The 18,382-nt window shown below is 36.5% G+C and overlaps 2 protein-coding genes and 1 long non-coding RNA gene across 3 annotated transcripts in view; all 3 read right to left on the reverse strand.

Annotated features, from left to right (window-relative positions):
- The window catches only part of LOC127962193 (cornifelin homolog B-like), a 4,209-nt gene extending 3,404 nt beyond the window's left edge, over positions 1-805 (reverse strand). Inside the window, exon 1 of the mRNA XM_052561699.1 lies at positions 1-805. This exon is cut by the window's left edge and continues 225 nt beyond it. The gene's annotated coding sequence lies outside the window, so the exon portion shown is untranslated.
- A 3,794-nt stretch (positions 806-4,599) lies between these two features.
- Positions 4,600-8,776, reverse strand: LOC127962194 (uncharacterized). The gene is made up of 4 exons (XR_008154531.1): positions 5,649-8,776; positions 5,468-5,509; positions 5,282-5,371; positions 4,600-5,192 (listed from the first exon to the last, which is right to left on the reverse strand). It is a non-coding gene; the product is annotated as an uncharacterized LOC127962194 (long non-coding RNA).
- A 3,188-nt stretch (positions 8,777-11,964) lies between these two features.
- LOC127962192 (claudin-7-A) lies at positions 11,965-17,156 on the reverse strand. Its single transcript, XM_052561698.1, has 4 exons — positions 16,693-17,156; positions 13,481-13,645; positions 13,186-13,270; positions 11,965-12,875 (listed from the first exon to the last, which is right to left on the reverse strand). Exons 1-4 carry the CDS (start codon positions 16,913-16,915, stop codon positions 12,710-12,712), a joined length of 639 nt encoding a protein of 212 aa, XP_052417658.1. The 5' UTR covers positions 16,916-17,156; the 3' UTR covers positions 11,965-12,709.
- Positions 17,157-18,382: the final 1,226 nt, after the last annotated feature.

Genomic DNA, 18,382 nt, shown 5'->3' on the forward strand with positions numbered 1-18,382 from the left:
TTCACCAGAGAATAAAGAATCTTGTTTGTCTATGAGCATGTGCATGACTAACTATCTATTGTTTGCTGGTTGCATTAATGTGTATAAAAGGCAGAAATATAAATGTCAAAATGACATTGCTCTTATAATGTGTAAAGAGATTGGCTTAAGGGAAGGAGAGAGCTTTTTTTGCATCATTATATAACACTGAACTGGACAGACCAGTTATTAACTCTTGCAACAGCCAGATGAAGTGTGATGAAAGATATCAATTTCAGTTAAGACCAGCAATCTGGCTGTAATATGCTGAACACTGCTGGATGATCCAGATAACACGATCGGTCAGTGTCTGTGGATTTGGTAAGTGGCAGATTTTTGACAGCTTTCAGTAGAACTGCTTAACAATTTCATGTGTGGTTTTACCTTTAATACATATTCAGTCTTTCCTATCCCCATGTCGCTTATTCATTTAAAAGTAAGTGGAATATTTAGTCTTAAGAATCACATCAGCAAAAAAGAAGAAGAAAAAGGTAAAAGAAATCTAAGTAAATAAAATAATACAAATATCAACAACATGGAGAACTATAGAAGAAAATAGAAAGAATAGAGATGATGTTAATGATTCAAAGTATTAATGATTGTTGAGTTAGAAAACAAGCACTCTTAAAACACTAGAAAAAGCTATTAATTTGTCCTCTAATGATGTCCATCTGTGGAGTGTATGTACAGTATTTATATTTTTTACAGGAGACAGTTTTGACATAATAATTGTATTTATTTTTAGTTTGGATTATTATTACTTCATGCAATAATTCAGTTGTGTTTAGTTTGATTATATCAATAAATCTTTCTTATACTATAATAAAATGCGTAAAATTAGAAAAAAAGCTATGTGCAATCATACTCAGACAATGCGCAGTTATGAGTCAGTTATGTTTACGGTAATTGTTTTTAATTGAACTGAGCTTGTCAGACTTGTTATAATATTACAAGCTAAGCTCCTCTTTCAGTAGCTAGCTAGCTAGTCCTCTACAGGTCATCCACCCATACCAATCCTGCATCACGTCTGCCAGCTTGTTCCTGAAATAAAAGTATTCAAGTTTCTAACACATATTTATGATTTGATGTATAGCTCAGATTTTAATAGGCTGAGTGATTTTGTAATTATCCATAACTGAGCAACAACAGCCGTAAAAACAGTCACCCTGGGAATAAGACGGAGTTGAAATGTTGGAAAGATGCCGAGTCATATTAACATCCTGAAAGCTAATACTGTTTTGGCATAAATCTCTTGCATACTTGAATGAATGACCCCAGTCCCAACTCTTGTTTTGGATGTTTTTGTGAAACATTACCTCATAAATCACAAAAAAAAAAAAAAAAAAAAAAAGTAATCCATCTCCATCTAGTGGTATAATTCAATAAGCATGTCAAAAGCATTTCACTTTTCTCATCTTTTTTTTCAATCTTTGTTTCTTCCTACAGGGGTAATTCATCCAAACAAAGAAAAAAAGGAAGAAAAAGAAAAGAAAAGAAAATTATGTCCGACATTTTTGAGAGTGTAGTAACTATAAATAAATCAATAAAATCAATCAATCAATAAAACTAAAAATAATTTAGACATTTCTGAAAATATCTTTTTTTTCTTATGCTTCACGGAAGAAAAAATGTCATAAAAGTTTGCATCAGCATGAGAGTAAATAATCACAGAATATTTATTTTTAGTGAAGTATACATTTAATCTTTACTTCTAAAGCACAAAAGATATTTACAGATGCTCTTTGGAGGTACTTAGAGAGGAATAGTTCACCCAAAAATAAGGCCATGCACGATATAGTTTCTTCATTGTAATAGATTTGGAAAAATGTTGCATTACATCATTTCTTCACCAGTGGATCATCTGCAGTGAATGGGTGCCGTCAGAATGAAAGGCTAAACAGTTGATACAAACATCAGAATAATCAAAAGCTGCATGTTTGTATTAAACTAATCCACGATAAAGATGTTTTTAATGTTAAACTGTACAATACGAGTCCTCTATGTGTATTATTGCTGTCTCCAGTGAAAAAGTAATCTTATCTGAATCAGAAGAGAAATATGCACAGATTCAACATCTTTATAAAATGGTCCAAATCCGTTCTACACAAGTATGTCAGTGTATTTTAATGTAAGAGGGCAAATGAATTGGTTATTTTCACTGGAGGAAGTGCTTTTATTGATCAAGGAATATAAACTCACTGCTTTCCCCTTCACAATACATGAATTGATTGACTGGGGTCATGTGGATTTTGGCCTTTACTAGGCCTGTCTTCAGTTTGTATGATCACTAGATTATTTCAATACTAAAACCAATATAATAACAAAAATAAATGCATTCAGTTTGCTATTCAATAACAGTAAAGAAAGAAATCAGAGCACCACTTTATGATTGTGATCTGATATCACCGAGCTGTTTCTTTCTACCAAAAGATCGTTTTCTCATGTCACATGTAATGTAGAATATCTAGTAACGGCACACTGGTTTGTATTGTTGGTGTTTGCTTTCACATGAACTTTCAGTTAGTTTGGTGTTGAGAACAGATGCTTATCACAACCAGTTCACTTGGTTTTGGAAGATGGTCATATGGGTGGAATGTAAGTGTATGTGTGGGCACTGGGTCATGTTCGTGGATGTTTGTGTGCGCATGCGTGGGTGCCTTCTTGTGTAAGAATATTCATGTTTGCATAACTGTTGTAAATCCCTTCCAAAAAGAAATGTGGTGCAATAAAAGTACTATAATAATAACATGGATTATTATATAACGATTGTTTCTTGTCACACTATTTGAACATGTGGTTGCAGATTAACGTCATTACACGAGTGATTTAATTTCATCTTAATGCCGTAACGTTCTCTTACAGTTGCATGCATGGCCAGTGAGGCTGGCGTTCCACATCTGACACAGGGCAGACAACAAAGGCAGACAGGGGCATACCCTGTTCCTCTTAAAAACAAATAAAGGCAGACGTCAGAAAGCAAAGGAACCTGGAACACACAGATGTGGCTTCGAACACAAACAAATTATGCATGTGTATGTTTACATTAATCCTTCACATTGCGGTTAATGTGAGACGTTGATGTTTTGCATGGGCATTAGTGCAGTGAATAGACACGATCATCCATATCCCCCAGCATTCACCAAGTCCAGTGCTCCACTGTTCTGCTGAGCAGGGTTAGGATTGTACCATTCTCAGCTACAGGGGGGATGATGATTCTCTCCAGTACTATATTACTAACATTTATTGTATTCTGTTGTTTAACAAACCTCAACTGAACATTATCCTTCTGATGTCTTAAACCTTCAAACTTTGAATACTCTAAACAATATTACATTTGCACTTGTGGATTCCTATTCTTCAATGCATTTACAGATCCTACATTAACATGATGCAGCAGCATCTGGAAAGTTTAATTATTCCACAAAATGTAAAACCATTCAGCTTCATGCATACATCCTATAAAGGTTCATGCACTAACAAAAATGACACCCAAAATGTATGAAAAGAATATGAACGACAACATAAATTCTTACCTGTTGACATTTTATGTATAATTGTATGAATAAAAACTAATAATTGGTAATAACTAATAACAGTTCTTTGGTTCTCAAGAGTTTGACTAGAAGTTGATGACTACTAAACAAAATTGTGCATGCTCGTGAATATAATTGGCAACCTCTCAGAGGACCTCAACAAACAGAACAAACAAATATTACTACAAGTGTGATTGCATCATATAATAATTGCTCTTAATAGTGTTCAATTTCTGGTTGACTATGCCTTGTATTCATTTTTGTGTTATATGCACAAAAACTGACAGTCACAACTGATAAGCTACAACTAAATATTGTAGAAACGTAATTTTGTGTAAAGTTGCTGTGTAATAATTTTTATCATAAAAAGCGCTAATATAAATAAACTTGAATTGAATTGAATAAAATTCATTGTTCATCATTGTGTTTTAGGAGACCAAGATACAAATGCACAGACAATAATATGAGAACTGAATAAAGTTTGATAGTCAGATGTGTAACTGATTGATTTTCATTATAATCCAAGATAGAAATGATAATAAAAAATTATAAATAATAATAGTTCTGCTGGCATTTCATTGCAAAAGACACTTTTGAAAAAATGTTTATGTAAATATAGAAAAGCAAAAGACTGAAGCATTGAGTGAACAATAAAAAAAAACATTTCATCTCATTTCATGGAAAGGAAATTACAGGAAATCTTTATTGTCATGAAAACTGATACCATATTATCAGATTTGCGATGCTAAGGGGGTTAAAATGCTGAGCAACCGATTCAAGCCTCACGTGGGAGATCTTTTGAAAGATGTCAGACCTCGAGAGATTTGTTTTACAGATGAAGAAGTAAAAATGTCCTTTTGGGTCCAAACATAGCAGTCAAACCTGAGAAGGGCAAGTGGCTTGTTGGAACATGCATAATTCTTCAAATAAAGTCTAAATCTGGCCAAAGATACTTAAAACAAAGATGACCAGTGGAGATACAGAACACAGTATCTCTTCATGTTATCATAAACACACGGTGATGGCAGAAAAACATCCCTCATTACAGTTTATGTTTTACATACTTTTATTGTTTTGCTGTAAAAGATACAATCAACCAATCACATTTGTAACAGAGCATTATCGTGATTATATTACAGTAAATTCATCATGCACGTTGGCTATCGATATGAGATAAATCATGTTGAAGCTTTATTTAAAGCAGCACAGTTCCCACTTTATCCATTTTTATACTCTGAACTGTTCATTAATGGCACAAACATGTTTATGAGTCTCAACATGTTCACAGTGTATAACATGTTTTACCTGAATGAGACAGGACTTCTTGTGTGTTTAACTCAAATCAAACAACAACACACAATGACAGAAAAACACAGTTTATGTTTTACATACTTTTATCGTGTTGCTTTAAGATGCAAGCAAAATATCACATTTATAACAGTTAAAATCAGAGCATTTTCAGGATTACGTTAAAGTAAACTGATCCTAGACTTTAAAGATTGAGTCTGGTATATATGTGATTATCATACTGGAGCTCTATATAAAGCAGCACAATTTCATCAGATCACAAAGGAATAGAAATAGATTTATATTTTGAGCTGCAAATCTGTTCAAACTGTTCCTTGTTGCCTTCGTTATAATCTGTGCAAAAAAGACAACAGATTTATTATAATAATTAATGAAAACAAACTGTTTTCTGACATGTTTTAATTCAAAATGGTTTAACTTACATGTTTCAGGGTTACTGCAAATACACCTAACAATTTTCTTGTAGTCTTTCACTCTGTGGTTTCTACACTGTAGCCCCTTCGAAGGATGAACTAAAGAGAGAGATTTATTACATCAGATCAAATTAAATAATTTTGTGATCCATATTAATACTACACAATGTTTTGGAAAAAATAAATTGTCCTTACCTTTGCAGCCACAAACAGCATCTTTTCTCCTTTGTGAACAGACTGTGTGGAGACATAGGTGACATTAGTCTCACATTCAAAGAATAAACATTAATGCTGAAAAAATTCCCTTAATGGTTATTAATATTAATGTGCAAACCACAGAATAAATGGTGTACAGGTATACTGTCACAGTAATTACCTGAGTTGTTGCACAGAATTGTGGTCAGAATCACCAGGGCAAACAGCAGACAGATTGGTTTGGACATCTTCACGCTGGCGTTGCTGTGGCTTATCGAAAAGGTTTGGTTTCTGCCCTCCTTTTATCCCCTTGTGTAATGATGATCTCCCCTTCCCATCGCTCTTCACCCTCTTTTATACCCTGAACTATTCATGAGGGTTTAAGTTTAACAGCATAAATGAGTCTCAACATGTTCACAGTGCATACCACAATCTTATCTGAATGAGAAAACAGATATTGCTTATTTACCCCGATCTAAACAACAACACTCAAGAGAAAACACGTTAAATCTGATAAAGCTGATCTTGTCAGATCGCAATGTGTGGGACCGAATAACTGCTAAATATTGAGTGGATGTCAGATTCAGAGCATCTGTTATGAATCTTTATGAAAGAATACACTATGATTTATTTGGTCTATACGGCATACATTAACACCACCCAAGGTCTGAAATTCATTTTTTTGGTCACACCTATTCTATCACACATTTGTCCATAGATATTTCTCACTGGCCATGAAACTTCAACTGAAACATTGCACCAACCTATACATATTATTACTGTGACTATACATCCTCTTTTTCCAAGACATGTCCTGTCCTTGCATAAAATGTCTAAGTTTTGGCTCTTTTCTCCTATTGTCATGCTTTCTAGTCTTCATTTAACATCTGTATGCATATTAGCATGAGCAGTATAATACCTGTATGCTATTAATCCACCTACTCCTGGCCAGGAGATGTCCAGGAAAGAAGAGGATGCATGGTCAACCTACTATTGCTCATAATTTTAGTGTTTCTCTCTTGTATATGTGCAGAAAACCAGATTTTAGTTGTACTTGCAGCACCATTTGTAACTCCACCTGACAAAACCATACAAAGATTTTTATTGCTCTCACCAGGAGAGTTAAAAATAAATAAATATATAAAAACTAAACTAAAATAAAATAAGAAGAACTTTGGTGAGGGATCAGCTTATACGTGTTTCTGACTAAACAAACCACATATTGTGTGCGGTATCAGATATTTCGTAAAACAGTAATGTGATACTCGACGAGACAGAGAACAAAGAGAGTAGTGGATTAACTAAATATTTAAGTACAATGAACTGAAACCAAACCTGCTATGGTTTGCCAGTTATGAAGAAAGTCTTTAAACACCTGAATGCACTGCTTCTTAACATTATTTTTCCAAACATCAAACACTACCAGGGGCTGTAAAAATGTGAACCATAAAGACAATGATAAACAAATAAATAAAATAAAGGAACAACAACAAAACGCTGCATTCCCACGCATTTTTTTTTTTTTTTTTGGTGAGTTGAGACGTTGTTCCTTTGTTATTAATACTAGAACGTCACTTTAGAACTAGATGCCTCAGACTGTTTCTGTGAAGCTGAATATATACAATAAGGCAACATGACTGTCTGATATTTCTTTTCTTAATAGTTCAATGAAAAACGTTTTTTTCCAGGGGCGCTGCCAGGAATATTGGGCCCCATGACAGAAAAATCTAATTGGGCCCCCTCTGCTAGCACAATATTTATTGCTGGTGATTTGTAAATGAAAGTCTGCATACAGTATGCAGTTCACTATTTGATGCAAAATTAAAAGCCACCATAAAAATGTCCTTAAAGCAACACTATGTAAAAATTTTTACCTTAAAATAATGTTTCCGAAATCGTTTCAGTGGTTCATCAAGTTGTAACAAAAAAACACTTGCACTTATGCCTCCCTGGAATGATGCCAAGTCATTAACACAGTAATAGCTAATTTATATGTAGTTTTCAAATTAAAATAATCATTAATTCTCTCTTTAGACCAAATCAATTAAGCTTATGAGAAATTTGAATCAAGGAATACATTTAGGAAAATCTTGAATAAATGATGACAATTTTCATTTTTGGGTGAACTATCAATTTAACAGAAGTGAAAAAGGAGCAACTTATATATATTAAAGAAGCACAATAAAACAAATACAATAGAGATACAAATTAAACTCAGTTTTCAGATACTGTAGGTTTAACTTAACATGTATACATTTATTTAACGTCTTTTGTTGGTTAACATTAATGACAGATGGGTATTTCACACACTGTGTGACTTATATTTTAGATACAATGCTGCAATCCGTTTATGCAATATTTCTAATAGCAGCAAAGTGGTGTTTCATTTTTTTTTTTAACAATTCAGTGAATAATTCAATGACTCTGTCACAAAGGAACTTGTTTTTGAACGAGTCAGTTAAATGATTCAACTCTAGTCAGTCTTTGGCTGTATTGAAATAGCATGCTTCCCTACCATATCCTATGAGAAAATCAGAATGTGACCGAAGAAGAATGTCTAGATGCACAGTATAATAAAACACTAGGGAAAAAGTACCTGGAAGTAACCTATTACTTCCAGTGAGATTCTGATGTATGCATTTGATGGAAACTTTACTATCCCATTAGGCCACGGAGAGGCTTAATGAATGGCAGTGATGCAACACAACAGTCCACACTTTCGCTATGTACAGATGCTTTGACTTTCGGCTACAAGTCTGCTACAGACTTTGCCATGCATAGCGGCTGCAAAGGAGGAACACAAGCACCCTCTTGAAAGCTATGGACCCTACGATCTCAAGGACTTAATGGACATACACACACAGAGGCCATTGCAAGTCCGCAAGACCATCACTGCGTTCCTTTAAGAAGGGCTCTTCCCCATGCCCTAATCCCGTCAAAGGGTGCAAAGGATCATGGGTACCATAAATTTTACCAATTGAAGCCCTTCATTCCGAATGGCCCTTTAAGTGGCCAGTTTTAAGCAATTCGGTTTGGAACAACTCTTCAATATGGTGGCCATGGTTGTCTTCACTCTGAAGTGCCCTTCGAAGGGTGATATATGCTGTTTGGAATGCACCGGATAAGTGCACATGAAATGCGGCATTTGGGATAGGGTCAAAGAACATCCTTTGCGGTCATTAGCTAATTACTCAAAACAGTAACTAAAAAGTATGTGATTTGGGACACAGCCATTTCTTGCGTTGATAAGTGAATCAATGTTTGAAAAAATTGGTTGAATACAGCTAAAATTAAGCAACAAACTCTCACTCGCCACATAGCCTACTAGCCTAAATCTGCAAAAACAGAAATGATAAAAAGCTGCTGTCTCAACATCACCATTGCAGTCATGTGAAGATACACAATATAGCCTTGTGTTACACTATCCTACTTGATAGCCTACCCGGTTTCATTTTTTATTTATTTTAAATACACTTGATGAGGAAATAGTTCAAACTGATTTTTTGTATATACCTAATCTATCATTTGCTATCACCCCCCTTTTCCTGTAAAGCTTTGGCAACGTGTACAAGAGTCACAGATGTCATCATACTGATAAAGCAGTCTGAATTCTTCTCAGTCAAACCGTGTCAGTGATAAAGCACAGGTAAAGCATGCTCTAACGTCCAGCGTGGGCTCTCTCTCATATGTAGGTTACAGTTAGCGTGCCCACACAATAACCAGCTCCCACAGGCTCACAACCTCAGTATCGCAGCGCTCGAGCCCTCCCTCGCAGTGACGCACACACAGACGACCAAGGAAATCCCCAAGTGAGAGTTACGACAGACTCTTACCGCCGTAGATAGTGGGCAACTTCCGACTCGCGCTGAACACCGCGTACAAACCGACACAGGAGACGGTTTGTCAAATACGACGTGTAAACCGAGTCCAGGCTCAGGACGAATACAAGGTAGGAACACGTTTCCTTGTTTTATATTTGTATATGTGATATATTTCGAGTACAACACAACGTAACGCGAGCTCGAGCTTTGTTGTTGACATGCTCGAGCTCATCCGGTGCACGCGATCAGTCGTACAAGGTGTATACAATGTCTAATCCGACTGTTTATCGGACTACTACGAATAATGATGAGTGGATTTCATTATTTAGAGCTTAAAAGATTGATGGCGTAATTTTCCTGTGTTTTACCCTCCCCAGGTGTTGTTTTGGATCAGTTTAAGTGGATTGACTTAACATTACATTCGCGGAAGTGCACGCGTTAGCCAGCCAACGACTTGCGGTTGTTTTTTATGAATACACCTAGCGAAGTACAGCAGCAGGAGGACATGTACGGCATGGCAGAAATGCCCAACCTCATACCACCGGCAGGTGCATTACAACCCAGTCCAGTGATCCCGTACGAGCTCGGACAGGCGGGGAGAACCGGACCGGACCTGTCTGCCCCACGAAGACTGCAGCGAGCCCCCAAACTCGGACAGATCGGGCGGTCTACGAGAGGTGGGGGATATTGAGTTGTGTTATTATGTTAGTTTGTCATGCACAGCCTTTTTTTTTCCTTTCAAAAATCTTGACTCGAGACCAAAATTCTAAATCAGAATTTGTATTTAATTAAAAGCCTTCCCAGAACTTTACATTTTGGAAATGTACCTTATTTAATCCATCTGAATTAACACTTACACTGTGTTAGTCCAATAAAGGAAGCATCCAAAATATGCAACGCTGGGGAAGCTCCAAGAAAAATTCTGTTCTTCTAATGTAACACAATCTGAAGCTTCCCCACCACATTCACTAAACTTGGTTCAGATCTATATGTCTGTTCATACGTGCCCAGTAAATACCAGAATACACAAGCATTCTATTTTAAAACACCAACCAAGTCCAACAAGTTTGTCTTGACAAATATTCCTTTTCTAAGTTCGCCTATTAAAAATAACTTTGAAGGGAAGTACTAATCGTGACTAATGATGATGCATTAAGTCATATCGGAAAGTTCATATTTAGTTGAACGCCCATGAACATCACCGCAATGTCGTAATCGCAAGAGGGAAATGCTAGAAACATGTTTGACACAATGGACGCAACATCTGTATTGTTGGTAAATTTATTAAGATTAAGAATTTTTTTGCATTTACATATAAAACTATATATATATAAGTAGCAAGTACGAAACATTGTACCAATTGCAAAACAATATCTAACGATTCAATTTAAAGCAATTAAAATAAAGTAAAACCACACCCAATGCACCGTTTTTGTTCATGTTTCGTAAATGTAGGGTTAAATAAAAAAAAAAAAATTAACCAGCTTCCCAGGATTACTTGAATGCACCATAACTCATGGTGTCCACTTGTTTACACTCTGTTGACAAATGATACATTTCTTCTTGTTTTTACAGTGGTTATTGATGATGAGGACTTGGATGATATCATAAACAATAACAGAAGCTTCCCGGTTTCTCAGAGAGTATCACCTGTTGCCTGATGCATGCCTGACTGTGCCAAAGCTGTTGAAAGGCCAACACACCAAAGCAGGCCTAGAGAACTGAACCAGAATCTCCCTCTCACGTTTTCGTCACCCTTCACTGTACAGTTCTTAAGGCTTTCACCACTTCAAGGTCAAACAAGAGAACTGTGGACTTTGCGTCCTGTTCACTAAATGCTTGCCCATCACTTTACTGATGTCGTGCTTCTGTAGCACTTAATGATCCTGTCTAGTGTTCTCTGTTTTGGAAGTTTCTTTCTCAAAAGTGAAGATCTTGATGATCTCTAATGCAACAGGGCTATATTTATACAATTTGCACTTTACTGCAGAATAAGAAAGCTAACCTCAGCAGTTTGGATTACTCATCTCCCAAAGAGGACATTTTCTGTGAATCTCTGTTAACGTGTAACGCGCCATTTGGTAAGACCTTTGGTTATTTTGGTAACCGGGGCCTTCCATGACATTTCTCTGAATGACAGCGATTACTTGTTAATTGTAAGAATCTTTTGTAAGGTCACTGTTTTCATGTGCCTGTTGATTTTAGTTTGAATTAAAATAAGTACAATCTTGAATGCATACTGACTGAGATGAACAATCAAAATCTTCTAAAGTGATCTCAGATCTCGGTTGAAGTACATTGCTCTTAATGTTTTTGACTTCTAAATGTTTGCATGGAAATTAATTGATTTATGTAAATTGTTTTGGGGGAGTGCAGTGGGGTGGGAGTAATAAAGTATGCATGAGTAACGTTATTGCAATTGTTAATGTTTGGATGCAAGCTATTTGTAATTATTATTTTTTTCTATCAAAAATTAACACATTTCAGGGCAAGCTGGTAAGTTTCTAGTTGGTCAGTGATGTTTCTTTTTTTATATACCTGAAATCTGTTGAAATGCAGGTTTAAATTATATTTTGAATCTCAGATTTCAGCTTTATTTTCTGTGTAATTTAAATAAGATGTAATGTAAAAAAAAAAAAATGCAAATAAGTCTTACTTAACTACCAGAAAAATAACCAGCCTGATACAATGAAAGCCAACTTTATTGAAAATAAGCATGCAAAACAAATGTATAAACAATAAGCTAACTAACGCTGCCATTATCAATGAACTTTTATAAGTAAAAGATGTTCAGATAGGCTCATGGACAATTCAAATGAACATGAGGTGGTGAGTTAATACTGAAATGTGTTTAGCAAATGAAAAAAATTAATCATAACGTTCACGGTCTTTCTCTACCATGTGCAACTACATCATATACCTTATAAGTGACTCAAATCAGTATTAAAAATGTTAGCATTTCTGTAAGACGAATACTCAAAAACAAACAATTCTTAATAATAATAAAAAAAATCTGCTTCCATTTTGGGCAACACCTGTTTGTTGGTTACATTGCTCCCTAGTGGGCACAAACACCAACATATGACCCACTACCCAAGTTTCTCTCTTTGACACAGAGAAAACAGAGCTGTTTACTTGTGAAACGCTGAGGGCTCAAAGCAATCTGTGAGTATTTGCACTGACACTAGATTTCTACACTCCTCCATTTCAAAAACACCCAGAGAGATTGTAAATGCATTTTCTATTTGAACTTTTGGACAACTGATAGCTCTTTTTACAATTGGACATTATACAGTTTGTAAACTGGTTACTTTCTCAGTTCCAGTTGTTTAACCTTCATTATTCAGTTCATTATTTTGTTGAAGATATTCTTCACCTTCTGAAGTTGCTTCAGTGTGAGTCCAGTAGGGGCCAGTCTTGGTCACACATACTCTTTGTTGTTGCCGCTTGCAGACCGTGCAGAGTTACTCTTAGGATATTTTGACACTTGTTTACTTCGAGTGCAAGAGGCAGCCAACATGGCTCCACCGAGCACATCGAGAAATGACCCACCCCAAGCAATGAAAATGGCTGCTCCAAACTCAAACCTATAGAACAAAATGAAAAGGTAAAATGGGAAATGTGAATATTATACTGTATATTCTTATTATTTTACTATTTAATTGCATTTGGTCAAAGTTCAAGAGTGTTTCTTAACCATGTTCCTGGATGCTTCCCAACACTGCACATTTTGCGTGTTTCCATAATTGAACCCACCCATTTGAACTCATCAGAGAACTGAAATGGGTGTGTTGGAAAAGGAAGACATCCAAAATGTGTCTTTTTGGGGCACCTCCAGGAACAGAGTTGGGACATTCTGCTCCAGAGATTGTGCAAAGGAGAATTCCTTGTGCTCACTTGGTGTTGACTGGAGTGAAGGGGTTGTAGAAAGCTCGAATCACATTGTGGGCAAACCACGAACAGGCAACAATTGCACAGAGGGCTGTAGGAACAAAATACAGAAACTGTTTAAAAAAAGACAGAGGATCTTTCTTAGCAAATACCTTCAAAGCACTGACTAGTTTGACATTAGCTAGCCGGGTTTCTTTGATGTTCACTGACCCACAGACTGAGCAGAGACTGGTGTTACATAAGAGCAGTCCAAACACGGTTTACTGTAAACTTGCATGAACAGTCTCACATATATACTCACCTCCCACTAGCAGTATGATGCCTCCTGTCATGGCCGTGCGAGCCTTGCCAACTTTGTCATCAGCTCCACAAGTGGTGCACTTCATGCCCATGCAGGCCACACCAAGACCGCAAATGGACACAATGATACCCACGATCATCAAAGCACGGGTCGCTTGAAGATCACCTACGAGAGACAGATCGAGAAGGTCAGGAAGACATCACAGAGCTGATTGTGCTCTTATGGTGAATTTCTCCATTAAAACTAGAAGCTGAGATCTTAAAACTGTCAGTCATGCAAATGGCTAAAACCACCAGGAAATAGCTGTTTGAGATTATGAATAATATTACATTTTAACAAATTAAATTGTACAAAATTTGAGTCACTAGTCAGAAACTAGACATTGTGATGATTTCGAGGGCCTAAACATGCTCCAAAACTCAAGAAACTTGCCACAAATGCGTCAGAATTGGCGAAAATGTACATCTGATCTGGGTTTCAGAAGTGGGTGTGGCAAAATGGCTCGATAGCGCCCCCTGTAAACATTTAACAGAATGCGCCTCTAGCTACGTTTTACGTTCATGTACACACATGTAACACACCATTACCTACAAAAAACTCTCTTGGTACAAAATCCAAAACTCAGCATGAAGTCAATTAATTTGAATTTCATGTGCGATTTTTTTGCAGTTTTTTCCATTTCCAGGCCTCATACTTTGATGAACTCCTCCTACAGTTTTAATGTAATCATCTTGAAATTTGGTGAGGGTTATCTTAAGGCCTTTGTGACGTTAAACTGCGAAGATCTTGAGTTTTCATCAAAAGGCGTGTCCCTGGCAGCCTATCAAATTTGATGTTTCGCCATGAAACAGGAAGTTGCGGTAACTCCGACAATCTATGTCCGATCTGCCCCAAACTTCACATGTTTGATAGTTGTTCTGTCTTGAACACATGTCTATGCCTATATTCAGCTATAGCGCCACCTGCTGACAACAGGAAGTGATATGTTTAACTATTAGCAATACATTCAAAAATGCTTTTGTTTGCTAAACATGCTATAATTAGGTTTAAACATGATAGCAATAAGTGCTACTAAGTGCTAAAGCATGCTATTAATGCCATGAAATAGGAAGTTGTTGTAACTCATGCATACAATAATCAATCTGCCTCAAACAAACAAAAATAAAAAGTCCTGGTCTGAAGACATCTACATGCCAACATTCAGTTACAATCTGAATGTTGGCATGTAAGAAGTATGGCACATATAAATGACTTTGACATATTTCTCCTATATTTATCACGTCAAATGCATATTGCCCACCGCTGTTTTCCTAAAGCCACCGGGTGACGGTGAGCCCGGATACGGGGACCCTTTCATTGCTGCTTGCAGCTTTAATTTAACATTAAATCTAATTGTATAGAATCTAAAGTCTAAATCTAGACAACCACATTATAAATCATAAAGAAAATAATGTAATGTTAGTCTAGAAATATTGAAAAAGTAAATTGTATAAAAAATTAGTTTAAATTGTATGAACTTGAGATCTAAATGTAATCATCATTCAATAATAATAAAGATAGTCATTTAATATTTAGTAAGTAATATTAGATGATTATTGTATTAGATGACATTACATTATTAGATTATTAACATTAAAACAATTTTTATAAAATTTTACAACATTTAGTTTCTACTCTAAAACTAGATGTTGAATATTATAAATAAAGTAAATGATGTTACACAAGTAATATTAAACAATTATCTATTTAATATTTATATTAAATCATAACAAGTAAATTGCACACAAATTGAGTTTCTACTCCAAAACTGGATAATTGAAATATAAACCATCAGTCATGCAAATGACCAAACAAAATAGCTGTTAAATAAAGAACATTATAAATTATAATGATTTAATATTATCTTTAATTAAATGTATCACTTTTTATTTTTTTTTAATTAGTATTCATTTATATTTAATTATAACAAAATGAAATTCCTGCTCTGCAGTTGCTAAAGTGTCATTTCCACAGAAGTCTGCTTTCCTTAGCACATCTACTAAATATGCACGGTCCATACATTGTTAAAAAGGATGCCGCTAAAAAATGTTTATATAAAATCCAGCACTTATGCAATACAGATAAAAGAGAGTGCAAGAAGCCGTTCCCACAAAAACCAGTCTGTGCCAGTGCAATCCTGTACATGTGCACACAAACCCTACCAAGACAGAAGGGGGAAAAAATGAACGTGCGAGGGGCACGGGTGCAAGCTGTTGTGAAGCAGAAGAATTATTGCTCTCCTTTATTCATTACAACACAATGAGGCATCTCTTGCCAGACACAGAAACAGTCAGTGGTGAAATTCAGGGGTCACCCTTCATCCATGCTTTCTCTCCATCCTATTTCATCCTGCTGTCAGGTGCAGTTCCAGCTGGTTTCAACTGGAAGTGTCTTACAGTTTTCTCAGAAATGCTCCCTCAGTAAGTCGAAGAGTGAACCGCAAGAGCTAAATCAGATTTTAGAACAGACTATGTTCATCTGTAGAGAGTGTTCCTGTAAACTCTGAGGTGGAACGTGAGGTTGTGCTTTCCTATTCTAGTCCCCGGGGAACTGAGAGGGAATGGGGAATTGTTTCTGTAACAGCCCTAAACTAAAGCACTCAATTCAATTTATAAACTCATAACTCAATCCTGGTTGTTGGGTGTGTTAATAAAAATACGTTGGCAGCTATAGAAACAATGGATTACGTTCTTCCTGGAGAAGCACAGGCACCATGGCTACCTGTCCGGCCTGCTTACATTACAGTCTTACAGCAGATTCAAAGTCCCACTGGCGAGGCCAGCCTCCATTAATCAAGCTGGGAATGGCATCAGTGTTTATTCGAGTGTGTGTGTGAAGAGTTGGAAACTATGGCTTCAGGTGCCAGAGAATTCCAATAAACAGCTACAGTACAGATTTACAATTTAAAACAATTTATGTAAGGCTTCATATTGGATCCCATGTGTGATATGATATTGAGCGTTTAAAATTAACCACTGGTGATCTTCAACATTTAAATTTAGATTTATTCTTTATCGATTACCTTGATTCCTCTGGCTCCTTTACATGTTTACCTTCAGGTATTACATGCAAATACATATTAATAATGTAGCTTACTAAAATATGGAATGTTAATAAATAATATAAGTATTTTGTGACCAAGACAGACAGATGGATAGATGTTTGACACTCACTGTCTAGTTGTAGAATAGAGTCGTAGATTTTGCACTGAAGCTGTCCGGTGCTCTGAAACGCGCAGGACATCCACAGTCCCTGGTAAGTGGCCACAGCCGTGATAATACTGTCCCCCACGTACGCGGACATCTTCCACTGCGGCAGGATGGTGCCCACGATCAGTCCAATGATGCCAGTCAGAGAGAGACCAAATCCAAGCAACTGAACGCCCGAGTTTGCCATATTTTTTTTTACACCTAATGGCAAGAAACTCGAGAAAAGCTCCTGTCCCGCACCTGTTACTCTCTCTGAAGAACCTCTCCAAAAACACTGTGGATGAAGTTGAGGAAGCGACCAGTTCTCCGAGGAAAACAGCAGTCTGTCAGTCAGCTGGAGGTATCACCGATGTCAGTTAAGTGTTGCGTAAAATACAGATGCCGAAGTGTGGTCTCGAGCGAGTGAGAGGGTAAACTATAGGCTGGCGCGCGATGCCCGGTGTCGTGACGTCACGCCACAGTATCACTCGCATCATCGGTACTTGTTTTTAACTTGTATTATCCTACAAAAAATATTGGGTAGCAAGCTAGATAAAGTTTATGTTTTCTCTATAACATATTCTTTCTAGACGAGTGTCTTTATAAGGAACCCAGTTTCCCCCAAAACATGTAACATACTATGTATGACTTAAATTATGAGATACTAGAAATATGAAATAAAATTATGAAAAAAAAAACATAGAAAGTGAAGTATGAAACATTACGATATTTGTTGTTATAGGTATTATTATAGCAATTTTATTATTATTTTGCACGCTTTCATTTACATTGATACATTTAAAAAACCTTTAATTTGCGTTCGTTTATTTAGTGCTTAAAAAGTTTCACATGCTAAGTGTCTATTCAGTCTCTGAACCTCGACTTGCATCCTGCATCTTGTCCATTCCGTGAGGAAACGTCTAATCATTCCATCAGGTGACCTCTCCTCTGCACTTCCGGTGAAAGGGAGAACAGTCTGGAACACATTCAACGATTGTCTGGCGCCAATGTTAAAATGATCTTACAAAGGGAAAGAGGAAATATCTATAACCTGAGGAGAATAGTCCGGAAGCAATAATGCTATTAGATGAGGAAATTATTTTCAGTCCAGAATGTGTCTGACACCTATGTTTTCGGTTTATTGTTGATGGTTTCTTTTAAATGGGTTTAAATGTAACAAATAGGATTTAAACGAATTAAAACCAAAAAGTGACAGTTTTAGAATTCTCAGAGAAGAGAATGTGTAGGAGAGGTGGAGTAACAGTTGGCAGACACAGCAGAAGAACTTCTCTGCTTCAGTAACGTCTTGAAATGTGCACACACTACTACCTTATGGCCCCTGGTAACGTGATTTATCTGGCACCCTATTGGCCGGTTCCTGAGCACTGGACCAAGTTAGCCTTGACACACAAAAGAAACTTTGACATTTTTAGAAGCTTCTGTCCCCACCTAGTTCCAGTAAACAGACAACACTCAGTAAAGGGGGAGCAGCAGTGCTAAATCAGCCCCAAGAAGAACAGAAACTCCCTTCATGGCTTTTCTTATGGCTGGCTCCAGGCCTTTTTTTTGAAGTTTATAGACAGTGAAAAAAACAAAAAACAAAACCATTGCTTAAACTGGTGTAAGCCACCTTAGAAGCCCACTGAACCGTGAGCAATAAAACACACAGGCCTCT

This window comes from Carassius gibelio, chromosome B7 (assembly GCF_023724105.1).
Source record: "Carassius gibelio isolate Cgi1373 ecotype wild population from Czech Republic chromosome B7, carGib1.2-hapl.c, whole genome shotgun sequence".
NCBI lineage: Eukaryota > Metazoa > Chordata > Actinopteri > Cypriniformes > Cyprinidae > Carassius > Carassius gibelio.

Bases quoted from the DNA above. Each gene is read 5' to 3' on its own strand.
- LOC127962192 (XM_052561698.1), bottom strand. From the start codon at position 16,915: ATGGCAAACTCGGGCGTTCAGTTGCTTGGATTTGGTCTCTCTCTGACT. The intron at 13,271-13,480 runs GTGAGTATATAT...TTGTTCCTACAG, and splicing joins CATCATACTGCTAGTGGGAG to CCCTCTGTGCAATTGTTGCC. The intron at 12,876-13,185 runs GTGAGCACAAGG...TTTGTTCTATAG, and splicing joins TTCACTCCAGTCAACACCAA to GTTTGAGTTTGGAGCAGCCA.